The sequence below is a fragment of the Pristiophorus japonicus genome, chromosome 1, assembly GCF_044704955.1.
Source record: "Pristiophorus japonicus isolate sPriJap1 chromosome 1, sPriJap1.hap1, whole genome shotgun sequence".
Lineage (NCBI taxonomy): Eukaryota > Metazoa > Chordata > Chondrichthyes > Pristiophoridae > Pristiophorus > Pristiophorus japonicus.
Window position 1 is genome coordinate 64856081 of NC_091977.1, and position 15740 is coordinate 64871820.

General features: G+C 45.2%; 1 protein-coding gene across 1 annotated transcript in view; it reads right to left on the bottom strand.

Annotated features, from left to right (window-relative positions):
* LOC139265788 (FERM and PDZ domain-containing protein 1) overlaps positions 1–15740 on the bottom strand; it is a 187108-nt gene that overhangs the window by 23884 nt on the left and 147484 nt on the right. The window contains exon 14 of the mRNA XM_070883650.1: positions 8925–9779. Within this exon, the coding sequence (XP_070739751.1) occupies positions 8925–9779 (855 nt within the window). The remainder of the gene's footprint in view (positions 1–8924; positions 9780–15740) is intronic.

A 15740-nucleotide genomic window follows, 5' to 3' on the forward strand; every position in this document is an offset into this window, starting at 1 on the left:
TTAATGACTTGGATGAAGGGACCGAGTGTAATGTAGCCAAATTTTCTGATGATACAAAGTTGGGAGGGAAAGCAAGTTGTGAGGACACAATGAATCTGAAAAGGGATATAGATAGGCAAGGTGAATGGGCAGAAATTTGGTAGAGTATAATGTGGGAAAATGTGAGGTTATTCATTATTATTTAAATTGAGAGAGATTACAAAATGCTGAGGTACAGAGGGATCTGGGGGTCCTTGTACATGAAACACAAAAAGTTAGCATGCAGGTACAGCAAGTAATTAGGAAGATAAATGGAATGTCGGCCTTTATTGCAAGGGGGATGAAGTATAAAAGCAGGGTAGTCCTGCTACAACTGTACAGAGCATTGGTGAGATCACACCTGGAGTACTGCGTACAGTTTTGGTCTCCTTATTTAAGGAGGGATATACTTGCATTGGAGGCAGTTCAGAGAAGGTTCGCTAGGTTGATTCCTGAGATGAAGGAGTTGTCTTATGAAGAAAGGTTGAGCAGGTTGGGCCTATACTCACTGGAGTTTCAAACAATGAGAGTTGATCTTATTGAAACATATAAGATTATGAGGGGGCTTGACAGGGTATATACACAGAGGATGTTTCCCCTCGTGGGGGAATCTAGAACTAGGGGGCATAGTTTCAGAATAAGGAGTCGCACACTTAAAATGGAGATGAGGAGGAATTTCTTCTCTCAGACGGTCATGAATCTGTGGAATTCTCTATCCGAGAGAGCTGTGGAGGCTGGGTCATTGAATACATTTAAGGTGGAGATAGACAGATTTTTGAACGATAAGGGAGTTAAGGGTTATGGGGAGCGGGAAGGGAGTGGAGTTGAGGCCAAGATCAGATCAGCCATGATCTTGTTGAATGTCGGAGCAGGCTTGAGGGGCTAAATGGCCTACTCCTGCTCCTATTTCTTATATTCTTATGTAATGATATTGTGATCACTGTTCCCCAAATGCTCCCCCATTAAAAAAAACATGCTCCTCTTGCCCCACTTCATTCCCCAGAACTAGATCCAGCACTGCTTCCTTCCTCATTGGTCTGGAATCATACTAACCAAGAACATTTTCTTATACACATTGCATGAATTCCTTCCCCTCTTTGCCCTTTACACTGTTAATTTCCCAGTCTATGTTAGGATAATTGAAGTCCCTAAATATAACTATTCTAGAGTTCTTGCGTCTTTCTACATGGTTTGCAGCATAATAGTTCCTCTATCGTTCCTTAATTCTAACCAAATAAATCTTTTTCTAGTTCTGTCACAGTATCTTTGATTAATACTGCCACAACCCACCTTTTCTTCCTTCCTTATCTTTCCTAAATACATTGTAGCTAATAATATTAAGTGTCCATTCCTCCCCTTGTTTGAGCAAGGTCGCCATCATTGATACTAATTGTGGCTACTTGTGCCTCAGCTCATCAACCTTATGTACCATGCTTCATGCATTTAAACACATGCACTCTAACCCATCTTAGACTACCTCGCATTTGAGTACCCATGGAACTGTACCGAATGACAATAGTCACAGAATTCCCTATATTCCGCTTTGTGAAGTCTTGCACTGTTTCTCCCCCTCTTGTTCTTTTAGCCTTCTCTCTCTCTCCCATTTCTTCAACTCTCTCTCTGCCCCTCCATCTCCCCCTCTCTTTGTCTCTACCCCATCTACCCCTGCTCTCTCAGCTCACCTCTTCGCATCTCTCTCTCTCTCTCTCTCTAGTGCCATGTCCCCCTTTCTCTCTCGCTCTTCATCCCGTCCCGAACCTCTTGTTCCATACTGACTTCTGTGTGCACCCTACCCCATCTCTCTGTTGACTGAAAAAAGGTAGCAGGTAATCCTCCTGACATTAGCTACGGATAACATCCCAAATACGGCCTGGCGTCCTCCTCTTCCACTTTGGCCTGGCAACCTGCTCGATCATCTTTGTGGCTTTATCTGCAGTTTAAATTTTGAAATGCCGGCCAGTTGCCTTCTGCTGTCAGGAATGGGAGGCTCGAATGAAATACAATCGTATTTCAGGCTTTTCTTGCAAGATCTCATGGAATTCATTATTTGCAGGTTGGTTTCAAGAAGTTACTTTATTTTCTGGTTGGAAGTTCTTCTGGAGAGGGCAGCTAGCAGGGCAACCAGGAAGGGAGCTGGCTCAACTACACTTGGGAGCTGGGCAGGCAGCCAACAAAGAATGGGAATGGGACAAGAGACAGAACATGAGTGGGAAATGTCAGGACTGGGAAGGGTGGAGGGTGAAGGAAGTTTCTCAAAATTTAAAATAAACTATATTCATTCACAGCAAGAGATGGAACTGTACACAAAAGCCACGGCATAGGATCCATAGCTTCCCAGCATTATAGGGGAGTGTTATTATTTAAACTTTAAAATTAAACTGGGAATCCCAAATGGAAACCACCAGAGAAACATCAAAACTACCAAAGAGAGCTGAACACAAGCATCTCCACAGGAACGTGCAGCATTCGACTTGCTGGAATAGAGCTTGAACCCATGAGCTTCTAGCACAGTAGCAATATTGCCACCACTAAGTCAAGACTGATCACAAACAGTTATAGTACTGGACTTCTACCCCAGAGGTTTCTGAGTCCAAAACCCACCATTGCTAGTTGTGAAATTAAATTCAATAAATATGGTAATTTCTAGGTTGGCATAAAAAAAAGTTATTATGAAAGCTTTAATACCTTTAACTGGTTCACTAATGCTACTCTAGGCTGGTCTAGCCTACATGGGACTCCAGTCCCACATTATGTGGTTGACATTTAATGGTATAGTTCACCTGGTAACTCACATTAGTTATAGTTCCATGACTATAGTACCGCAGGTAGTCATATTTGTTATGTATGTCTAACCACCAGAGGGATTATCCCCGGAGTCCCAAGGGATCCCACAATCCCTTGGGAGCACCTGTTTATAAGGAGGCCTCACAGGCTGGAGAGGCACTCTGAGATCTGTAATAAAGGACTACGGTCACACTTACTTTGAGCTTGCAGTATCTAGTCTGACTCTTTATTCAAGACTTAACAACTGGCAACAAGATACAGATGACGAAGCCCACCGCAACAATGCAGAGAACTGTGGGCATCCTGGAGAAATTTTCAGTGGGAGATGATTGGGAAACCTTCGTGGAACGACTTGACCAGTACTTCATGGCCAACGAGCTGGAAGGAGAAGCGAACGCTGCCAAATGAAGCGCGATCCTCCTCACCGTCTGTGGGGCATCAACGTATGGCCTCATGAAAAACCTGCTAATCCTGCAGATCACCATGTTGCAGAGGAGGACAGATCCACAGTGGATCATGATGAACCAGAGCCTCAGACCGAGGAGGCAGAGGTATATGGGTTGCACGCATTTACCACAAAGTGTCCCCCGATAATGCTGAAGGTTGAATTAAGTGGACTCCCAGTGTCCATGGAGCTGGACACGGGCGCAAACCATTCCATAATGAGCAAAAAGACTTTCGATAAGTTGTGGTGCAGCAAGGCTTCAAGGCCAGTCCTGACGCACATTCGTACCAAACTTAGAACGTACACAAATGAACTGATTCCTGTAATCAGCAGTGCTACTGTAAAGGTCTCTTACGATGGAGCGGTGCACGAGTTATCACTCTGGGTGGTACTGGGCAATGGCCCCACGCTGTTCGGCAGGAGCTGACTGGGAAAGATGCGCTGGAACTGGGACGACGTCCGAGCGCTTTCGTCCGTTGACGAAACCTCATGTGCCCAGGTCCTAAGCAAGATCCCCTCGCTCTTCGAACTAGGCATCGGGAAGTTCCAAGGAGCAAAAGTGCAGATCCATTTGATTCTGGGGATGCGACCCATCCATCACAAGGCGAGAGCAGTACCTTACATGATAAGAGAGAGAGTGGAGATCGAGCTGGACAGGCTGCAACGAGAGGGCGTCATTTCGCCAATCGAATTCAATGAGTCGGCCAATCCGGTTATTCCAGTCCTCAAGGGAGACGGCACCGTCAGATTACAAAGTAACTATCAATCATTTCTCGCTGCAGGATCAATACCCGCTTCCAAAGGCAGACGACTTATTTGCGACGCTGGCGGGAGGGAAAACGGTCATGAAGCTGGACTTGACCTCGGCCTACATGACGTAGGAGCTGGAGGAATCCTCAAAAGGCCTCACCTGCATCAACACACATAAAGGTCTCTTCGCTTACAATAGATGCCCGTTTGAGATTTGATCAGCCATGGCAATATTCCAGAGGAACATGGAAAGCTTGCTGAAGTCGGTCCCATGCACTATGGTCTTCCAGGACGACATCTTGTTTACAGGTCGGGACACCATTGAGCACCTGCAGAACCTGGAGGAGGTTCTTAGTCGGCTTAATCGTGTGGGGTTTAGGCTAAAATGCTCGAAGTGGAGTTCCCGGGGAGAAGAATCGCGGCGGACGGCATCAGGCCCACCGATTCAAAGAAGGAGGCAATCAAGAATGCACCGAGACCACAGAACGTGACGGAGCTGCGGTCATTTATAGAACTCCTGAACTATTTTGGTAACTTCTTACCGGGTCTTAGCACACTGTTAGAACCACTGCACTTTTTACTGCGTAAAGGAGATGAATGGGTATGGGGTAAAAACCAAGAAAATGCCTTTGAGAAAGCTAGGAAGCCGTTTTGTTCAAACAAATTGCTTGTGTTGTACGATCCATGTAAATGTTTGGTACTAGCATGTGACGCGTCGTTGCACGGGCAACAAGTTAATGAATTTGGGAAATTGCAACTGGTTGCTTATGCATCCAGAAGTCTGTCTAAGGCCGAGAGGACCTATATTATGATCGAAAAAGAAGCGTTAGCGTGTGTTTACGGGGTAAAGAAAATACATCAATATCTGTTCGGGCTCAAATTTGAATTGGAAACAGACCATAAGCCGCTTATATCCCTCTTTTCTGAAAATAAGGGGATAAATACGAATGCATCGGCCTGCATCCAGAGATGGGTGCTCATGTTGTCCACATACAACTATGCCATCCGCCACAGGCCAAGCACAGAAAACTGTGCCGATGCTCTCAGTAGGCTGCCATTGCCACCACCGGGGTGGAGATGGCACAGCCTGCAGATTTAATTATGGTAATGGAAGCATTCGAGAATGAGCAATCATCGGCTACCGCCCAACAGATTAGAACCTGGACGAGCCAGGACCCCTTACTATCCTTAGTAAAAAAACTGTGTGCTCCATGGGAGTTGGTCTAGTGTCCCGTTAGAGATGCAGAAAGAAGTAAAGCCGTACCAGTGGCGCAAAGATGAAATGTCCATACAGGCAGACTGCCTCCTATGGGGTAATTGGGTAGTTGTGCCAAAAAAGGGCAGGGACACTTTCATTAGTGATCTCCACAGCACCCACCCAGGCATTGTAATGATGAAAGCGATAGCCAGATCCCACGTATGCTGGCCCGGTATCGATGCAGACTTACTTAGAGTCCTGCGTTCACAAATGTAATACATGTTCTCAGTTAAGCAATGCACCCAGGGAGGTTCTGGCTCTCCAAACCGTGATCCAGGGTCCATGTCGACTATGCAGGCCCATTCTTGGGAAGAATGTTTTTATTGGTTGTAGATGCGTACTCCAAATGGATTGAATGTGTGATAATGTCGGCAAGCACGTCCGCTGCCATCATTGAAAGCCTATGGGCCATGTTTGCCATGCACGGCCTGTCTGATGTCCTTGTAAGTGACAATGGGCCGTGCTTTACCAGTGCCGAATCCAAGGAGTTCATGACCCGCAATGGGATCAAACATGTCACATCTGCCCCGTTTAAGCCAGTGTCCAATGGACAGGCAGAACGAGCAGTTCAAACAATCAAGTAGAGCTTGAAAAGGGTAACTGAAGGCTCACTGCAGACTTGCTTATCCCAAGTCCTGCTTAGTTATCGCACAAGACCTCATTCGCTCACCGGGGTCCCTCCCGCTGAACTGTTCATGAAAAGACCACTTAAGACAAGGCTCTCATTAGCCCACCCTGATCTACACGAATAGGTAGAGAGCAGGCGGCTTCAACAGAATACATATCATGATCGCGCAAATGTGTCACGTGAAATTGAAGTAAATGACCCGGTATTTGTGTTGAACTGTGGACAAGGTCCCAAGTGGATTGCTGGCACTATTTTGGCCAAAGTGGGGAGTAGGGTGTTTATGGTCAAACTCACAAATGGATTCACCTGCAGAAAACACTTGGACCAAACCAAACTCAGATTTACAGACTATCCAGAACAATCCACAATAGACTACCTTTTTCGATCCTCCAACACACATACAAGTGGCAACCGACCCAGCGGTTGACCACGAAGCAGAACCCATCACCCGCAGCAGTCCAGCAAGACTCACCACCCCCAGCAGTCCAGCAAGGCCAGCTGCACAGCAGCCCAGCGAAGGCCCAACAAACGACTCACCAACACCAGCATTGCAATGAGACAATCAACCAGGGACAGGAAGACCCCAGATCAACTCACATTGTAAATAGTTACAGTATTGACTTTGGCGGGGGAGTGTTGTTATGTATGTAAACCTGTAAATACCATGTCTAACCACCAGAGGGCTTATCCCCTGGAGTCCCAAGGGATCCCACAACCCCTTGGGAGCATCTGTATATCAGGAGGCATCACAAGCTGGAGAGGCACTCTGAGATCTGTAATAAAGGACGACAGTCACAGTTACTTTGAGCTTGCAGTATCTAGTCTGACTCTTTATTCAAGACTTAACAATATTGGATACAACTCCATGGGGATTCATGCTGGGTACAGTACCATGGGTAGTCATGTTGGGTACAATTCCATAGTACTCAAATGGAGTACAGTTCCATGGGCAATCACATTGGCTGCAGCTCTATGGCTACACACATTGAGTATAGTTTAATGGATAGTCACTTTGGGTACAGTTCCATGGCATATGTCCACAGGTCTTTACATTGGATGCAGTTCCTTGGGTGAGTGAGTACAGTTCCATAGATATTCCCATTGGGTACAGGTCCATGGGTTCTCACATTGAGTACAGTTTCTTGGCTGAGTGAGTGCAGATCGATGCACGAGTAGTTACAATGGGTATAGTTCCATGGGTAATTATGTTGGAGCAAAGAAAGAAATTACTTAGACAAAGAGAGATCAATATTTGCGATATATGGGACAATAGAGCATGAACATTGAGGAACAGCAGGTGGGCAAAGGGCATTTCAGGGAGGAATTGGGAGTCAGAGATACAGGCACGAGAGTGATCAGGCCAAAAAAGTAAAGAGATTCAGCACAGAGAAAGAGATACAGGTAATAGATAGGGGGAAGGTTGCATGGATACATCAACATGGATAGCAGGAGAGGTTCAAAGACAGATCATGGGAGAGATATTTGGAGAAGAGAAAGAGACAAACAAGCTAGTGTTTAAAATGAGGAAGACGCAAAGAAGAGACAAAGGATTCACTGAGAAAAAACACCATGGAAGAGCTCGTAGCAAAGTTTAATCCCTGTTCCCATTACTTTGCAAAGATCACAAAAGTTACTGATGCTGATTTGGATATTCTGATTGAGGATTTATCTGCTGAAGTACTCATGGAACTGTACTCAGTGTGATGTACATGAAACTGTACTCAGTGTGATGTACATGAAACTGTACTCAGTGTGATGTACATGGAACTGTACTCAGTGTGATGTACATGAAACTGTACTCAGTGTGATGTACATGAAACTATACTCAGTGTGATGTACATGGAACTGTGCTCAGTGTGAAATACTCATGCAACTGCTTTTAACTCCTTCCTCTCCTCAAGTTCTTTTATGTTAGTGTTGAATAAATCTTCAGTGAATAATCTATTGGATTTATGCTGAATGGACAACTAGAGAATTAACTGAAGCAGGTGGCAAATCAATGACCTCGATTTTAACATCCCTCGCCCAGTAACGATGGTGTGTGGTAGGAGGTTAAGAGTTGGCCGAGTCAGATAACTGACCTGGTCCTAAGGCTCCTGTGCTGTTTTCCCGCTCCCACTCGCCGGCCCTGATATCAGTCCTGCTGGATTTGGGAGGGAGAATCTGTCCTACATTATTGGAATGAGGGACAGCAGTTAAAATGCCCTGGGTCTGACGCTGAGATCCCTGTGTGAGCTCCCTCCTGCCCGCACCCCCAAACACAACCCCAGTAAAAATCAAGGCCAATTTGTGTATTCATCTCAATGTTCACTAATCAACTATACAACTTGCAATGGTGCGATTTGAACTTACAAACCTCTGGGGTAAAAGTCCAGTACCATAACTGTTAGGGGTTAGCCCTGATTCAGTCGTACCAGTACTGCTGCTGTGTTAGTAGGTCATCGGTTCAAGCCCCACTCCAGACAGTTGAGCACATAATTGACTCCAGCTATAAATTTATAATAAACCATCTTTTGATTTAAAGTTTTCTCAGTTAGGAATTTCGATGTTATTCTTTTAGTAGAGTATATTGTTCTTGTTTTACATTGACTGTTTATTATTTTTGAATTCAAATGACTTTACCAGGGACTAATAGTCACTAGATTAGGAGCTTAGTAATTCTCAGAACAACATATCACTTTTTTTCAAATGAGCCCAACAACATGAGGAAATTAATTTCACATCAGCCCAGTGTGCAGCTTTTAACTGGGAGAGCTTCAATAACTCTGCATTTCAGAATAATTCATGTTAATTCAGTCACATCACCCAAACTCAATACATGTCCCTCAGTAGTATCATCACCAGTCATTACTTAAAGAAAAATAAATAACATTTAAAGTGAATAAAAATAGACATTAAAAATATATTGAAGATAACCATAACATGCCTTAATTTTTAAAAGAATGTTTAAATATACTTCCTGTTCAAATCAATTTGCCCTGCAGAGTAAACAAGGTGACAGACAGAATGGATAACTGATTGTCATCATTAGTTAGACCCACCTGTTCCAATTCCATTCAATTTGACATCAATTGGGGATTCAATCGCAGTAAATTTATCTGCTGCGTCAAAAAATTCATCCTCAGAACTACTGTCTCGAAAGCCAGGGGGAGGGTCCAGAATAGGGAGAGTTAGAACCTCACTAGATAGATCTCCATCGGCAGCTATTTCCTCTGGGAGAGGAATGGGTAGTATCTCAGTGAGCAGGTCGTGACCTGTCGAGCTCCAAGACCCGTTACTTTGAGCCATGCTCCCACTGACATCTTCGGAACGCTGGCCTCTATCTTCTGCGGTGTGAGAGTTCTCACTTTGGCTAAAGTCAGGTGGAGAACCAGCCACCAGTTCCTCTGTATCACTGCTGCAGTATTCAGAGAGGGTCCGGGTGGAGGTCAGAGAATCTGCTGAAGGCTGAGGAAAGCCGACGTTAGATTCCACCGTACAGTGCTTCTTTGTAGCTGGCTCACTTTCACTCTCCCCAGTGACAGAATCTGTATCGTCCTCTTCAGAAATCTCGCCATGCGAGTGCGGACACGATATGCTGCTCATTGAATGCTCCGCCTGCAGTTCTTCCATTGAGTCGGCAGAATAACTTCTTTCACAAGTGAGTCCTCCCTGACTTGTTGCTTCATCGTTCAGGTCAGACACATCCCCTGTACTGCAACTGGTCTCTTCCAGGGCATCCTCCCGTATGTAGTCACTGTCTGTAGCCTCACTCTCCGAGTTCGCAATATCTTCGTCTTCTTCAGTCAGAGGCTGTATGAATCCATTTCTCAGTTTGTGGAACTCCAAAGACATGTCCAACGATGAGTCAATGTCTGACGATGACTCAGAGTCGCTTAATCCTCGGGTCTCATCACCTGCACAGTGGGAAAGTTACATTTAACGTCAGAGGAGGAAGCAGGTTAAAACTTAATTAAAGGCTGAGTTCTTCCATCAGGAATACTTTCCATATATATATATTAACTATATATAAAAAATTGCAATTAACCTTTGCACCCTTTCTTTCTGTCTATTTCATATATTCTGGTTGAACATTTTTGTTTAAATGAGTGGCGATTACTTCAGTAGGAGAAGTGGTACTGTCTGGGAGGAGTTATCTGAGGAATCACCTAAGATGCAGCCTTTAATTGGGAGAGCTTGAATAATTATGTCATGTCAACTGTGCGTGTTAATTCAGCTCCTTCACACCACTCAAATTCAGTGCCTGTCCCAGGCAAGTCCGTTACTCACTACTTAACGGGAAATTAATAACTTTTAAAGTAAATAAAAATAGATACAGTAAATAAGTTAGAAGTTAATCCTAATTCTGGATAAATGTTTGATCTTTGAAAGATACCCTGATTGTGAGATTCCTTCTTTAAGCTTTCTAGACTGCTCCAATAATCATGAAATGTATATCCTTATAATCTGGAACATTGACAAATCTTATCGGCAACTAGCATTCACTTCATTGGCACTAAGTTCAGGGTGAGCAATGCTGTTGGAAAATATTTGCCATACCAGAACAATGAGTGGCTCGTTTCCCTCAGACTGCTTCAGCTCACTGCTACTGGTATCGCTCCAAGACGGCAACTTGCTCAAACTGACGCAAGTTTACTTTCCATCATAGCTTCACTGCAAACAGGCACTTCCTGAAAATTGTAAATATTCCAGAGATCTAATCTGTCTAATGAAGGGATTGCCATGGGAATGAAGGGTGTCCATATTGGTGTTCTAGGTGGTTTAGTTCACTGCTGTACTTTGGCTACTATACTTACAGGAGTTAAATGTTCCATTAGCTCTGATTTCTGATCATCTGTTCAGCATTCTTTCAGAGTCTGACAAAAAATGCTGCTCTAACGCTCCCCCTATCTTCTACCCTGTGCCTCTACTGAATGTGTAAGTGATTCATATCAGGAAATTTACACTTAATCTGAAGACTTCAATATGGAGATGCAGAGTCCAGGAAACAGAATGATTCTAAAGCAAATAAAAAAAAGAGTACAACTGCAAATGCTGAAAATCTATAATAAAAATAGAAAATACTGGAAGTACACAACAGGTCTGTCAGGATCCAAAAAGAGAAATATGGACTATGAAGTTCTGATGACACTAAGACACCAGCTGTATATTTTTAGCATTTTCTGATTCTAAAATAACAGGTCTCCATTTAGTATTTTGACAATCTGAACTGGTTATTTTCAGTCTTGATGTGTTTAGAACTAAAATAATCCACTCAGTTGCATCACGAGATTTAGCCCATATGTGCCACAAACCCAGATGGAATTAGTATTCCAATAATAAATGGTGATAGGATTGTGCAGTGACATTTTATCCTGTGACATTGCAGTTACTTCAAGTGACCCCAAAGTGCCGGGCTTGGCTCAGTGGTAGCACTCTCACCTTGGAATCAGAGGTTCATAGGTTCAAGTCCCAGAGACTTGAGTCTAGGCTCGCACTTCAATGCAGTACTGAAGGAATGCTGTACTGTCGGAGGTGCGGTGTTTTGGATGAGATGTTAAACCGAGGCGCCGTCTGCTTTCTCATCTTTTTATTTATTAATCAGAAATGCAATTAGCCACATCAGGATTCCCAATTAGCCATATGGTTAACATATTGGGCAACCGTGGTCTAGCACTACCAGATGAAACACAAGGAATATTCCTGGGCATTATTTATCCCTCAATCAACATAGTAAAAAAGAGATTATCTCATTTCTGCTTGTGGGAGCTTGCTCTGTGCAAATTGGTTGTCACATTTCCTACATTACAACAGTGACTACAGTTCAAAAGTACTTAATTGGCTGTGAAGCAATTTGGGATGTCCTGAGGTTGTGAAAAGCACTGTGGCCTAGAAATCCCGGTCTCCCTGGGTCCGTACTGAGTGTGTACTGACACGGGAAGGCATCACAAAAGCCGGTTTTCAGCGCACAATGCGCCTGCGCTGAAAACCGGCTTTTCCGATCTGCCAACTCCCGCTTGATAGATCCTCCACATCTTGGCAGCAAGATTGCGGTATTTACCTGATAAAAGCAGGTGCATACAGAAACATTGTAAAATTAAATTAAAAAACACATTTTATTGTTAAAAACACTGCCCACTAAGGTAAGTTTATTTTAAAGCATAATTAAAAAAGCTTTTTAAAAAATCGGGAAAATATTTTTTTTATATAAGACATAAATAACTTTAATTTAAATTAATCTTAAATATGTGGTGTATTTTTTCTATTTTTTATTTTTGTTTTGGTGTTTGGGGGTGTGTTTCTCAATCATGATAATGGGAACTCCAACTTACGGATTGGCTGCCCAGAGTCATGTGACTCTAGCTCCAGCTTACAGACGTTCTGATGTGCACGCACTACGACGCGCAGTGAATGGAGGCCTCAGGAGTGGGACCTCTCGTGGGCGCGGCAGGAACAGGCAGATACGCATCTTTTTTTAACTTTTTCAATCGATTGCCTGCGGGAAGACCTCGACCCGGGATTTCTAGGCCTATATAAATACAAGTTCTTTATATGTACATTAGGTGGTGTTCATTGATAGCCTGTCATAGTTCCTTTCCTACGCTCCCTCTCTCAAAAGCAGTGACCCAAGTGGGGCTAACCCATCCAAGTGATTATTATATGCGCATGAGGCCAGATAGTGGCTATTGGGAGGCTATTCAGGCACGGAGTGCATCATAGCAGAGCCTGAATTTGTCCTTGGCCAATATCGATATGTGCACATATTCCATAGAAAGAAAGATTTGCATTTACATAGCGCTATTCACAACCTCAGGATGTCTCAAAGTGCTTTACAGCCAATTAAGTATTTTTGAAGTGTAGTCACTGTTGTAATCTAGACATGTAGTCACTGTTGTAATGTTCTAACTGGGGAGGGGGGAGGGGAGGAGGGGGAACCTTGACAAATTATTTTCTGCACCCTCAATTGTAATTGTTGAGCCCAGTTTCGATACCCCTAAGAGATGAGCAATGCCGCACACCACAAGGATCAATCTCAAGACATTCCATTGGTATCTTCAGGGGTGCCTCTAGGGACCCTGGCCAGCGAGGGGCAGGATTCTTGGTTTCCTCCAATTTTCATCCCTTTGCTGCTGAATGGTGCCAGGTATCCTCCAATACCCAGCCCCTCCCACTGGCAAGGCCAGACAGTGAGTGGTGCCAGGTTATTCCACCATGGGTGGCATCACAACCAAGCCCAATCCGGATTACCCAGTTGATAATCTCACACACATCTGATTTCAATGAAGAGCAGGAATCCTGGCTAAAATAAAATTCCCCTCCCAACTATCAAGAGGCTCGAATCTCTGCCTAGGCTGAGATCAACTAACTCAGAAAGACGAACTGTCCATTCAATCTGAATGTTTGCTAAGGGGTAATCGTGTTGTTATGCCCAAGAAAGGCAGGGAGAGATTTGTACAGGATTTACACAGTACTCATCCCGGTATTGTGATGATGAAGGCCATTGCCAGGTCTCACATTTGGTGGCCTGGCATTGACTCTGATTTGGAGTCATGTGTGCATCAGTGCAACACTTGCATGCAGTTAAGCAATGCACCAGTAGAATCTCAGCTAAGTCTGTGGTCATGGCCATCCAAACCATGGTCGAGGATCCACATCAACTACGCGGGTCTTTTCCTGGGCAAAATGTTTTTGGTGGCGGTGGATGCATATTCCAAATGGATAGAATGTGTAATCATGTCATCCAGCACATCCACAGCCACCATTGAGAGCCTTCGTGCCATGTTCGCCACTCATGGTCTGCCCGATATCATTGTGAGCGACAACGGATCGTGCTTCATGAGTTTGGAGTTTCAAGAGTTAATGAGACTCAATGGTATCAAGCACACAAGGTCAGCACCATTCAAATCCACATCCAATGGTCAAGCGGAGCGGGCCATCCAAACCATCAAGCAGAGCCTGAAGCACGTAACTCACGGTTCTTTGCAGACACGCTTGTCATGTATACTGCTTAGTTACATGACGAGACCCCACACACTTACCAGGGTCCCCCCTGCTGAACTGTTGATGAAGAGAGGTCTCAAGACCAAGCTCTCGCTTGTCCATCCTGATCTTAACGATCACGTCGAAAACAGATGTCAACATCAGCAGTGGTATCATGATTGCACTGCCATGTCATGTGACATCTCTATTAACGATCCTGTGAATGTGCTAAATTATGGTCAAGGCCCCAAATGGGTCACTGTCACTGTTACGGCCAAGGAGCGTAACAGGGTGCTTATTGTCAGGCCCACTAATGGGTAAACATGCAGGAGGCACATTGATCAGACGAAATTGTGGCACACAGACGAACCGGAACAGCTTGAAGAAGACACCATTAATGACTAACCGATTCATATTCAGCCATCAGAAGACCCTGCTGTTGTCAATGAATTTGAATCGTCAATCCCCGACATGGACACTGCCACTCCCATTAGATCGGCTACCCAGCCTCAAGTCATGAATGACTCGGAGAGCTCACCCAGATCTGGAATTGAACTGAGAAGATCAACTAGGGAGCGGAAAGCCCTGGACCATCTCAATTTGTAAATAGGACTGAAAGCAAGATCTTGGGGGGGGAATGATGTAATATATGTATGCCTGGGTTTACCTACCATCAGGGGGAGCGACTGTCAGAGGTCATTGGGCCACAGACACACACGTACAGCCCTTGTATATAAAGAAAGCCTCCATGTTTAATCCTCATTTTGAGAGCGAATCAAGTAGAGTCAGGTCGCACCTGATTGAGTTCACGGTATTAAGCCTATTGAGTTATTGCATACGCAGCAAACTTATTGAATCATAGAATCATAGAATGGTTACAGCACCGAAGAAGGCCATTCGAGCCTGTACCGGCTCTCCGCAAGAGCACTTCAGCTAGTCCCACTCCCCTGCCCTTTCCCCATAGCCCTGCAAATGTTTTTCTTTCAGGTACTTATCCAACTTCCTTTTAAAAGCCACGATTGAGTCTGTCTCCACCACTTTTTCAGGCAGTGCATTCCAGATCCTAACCACTCGCTGAATAAAAAATGTTTTCTTATGCCACGTTTAGTTCTTTATTCAATCACCTTCAATCTTTGTCCTCTGGTTCTCGACCCCTCCGCCAATGGTTCTCGACCCCTCCGCCAATGGTTCTCGACCCCTCCGCCAATGGTTTCTCGACCCCTCCGCCAATGGTTCTCGACCCCTCCGCCAATGGTTCTCGACCCCTCCGCCAATGGTTCTCGACCCCTCCGCCAATGGTTCTCGACCCCTCCGCCAATGGTTCTCGACCCCTCCGCCAATGGTTCTCGACCCCTCCGCCAATGGTTCTCGACCCCTCCGCCAATGGTTCTCGACCCCTCCGCCAATGGTTTCTCGACCCCTCCGCCAATGGTTTCTCGACCCCTCCGCCAATGGTTCTCGACCCCTCCGCCAATGGTTTCTCGACCCCTCCGCCAATGGTTTCTCGACCCCTCCGCCAATGGTTCTCGACCCCTCCGCCAATGGTTCTCGACCCCTCCGCCAATGGTTCTCGACCCCTCCGCCAATGGTTCTCGACCCCTCCGCCAATGGTTCTCGACCCCTCCGCCAATGGATTCTCGACCCCTCCGCCAATGGTTCTCGACCCCTCCGCCAATGGTTCTCGACCCCTCCGCCAATTGTTTCTCGACCCCTCCGCCAATGGTTTCTCGACCCCTCCGCCAATGGTTCTCGACCCCTCCGCCAATTGTTTCTCGACCCCTCCGCCAATGGTTTCTCGACCCCTCCGCCAATGGTTCTCGACCCCTCCGCCAATGGTTCTCGACCCCTCCGCCAATTGTTTCTCGACCCCTCCGCCAATGGTTTCTCGACCCCTCCGC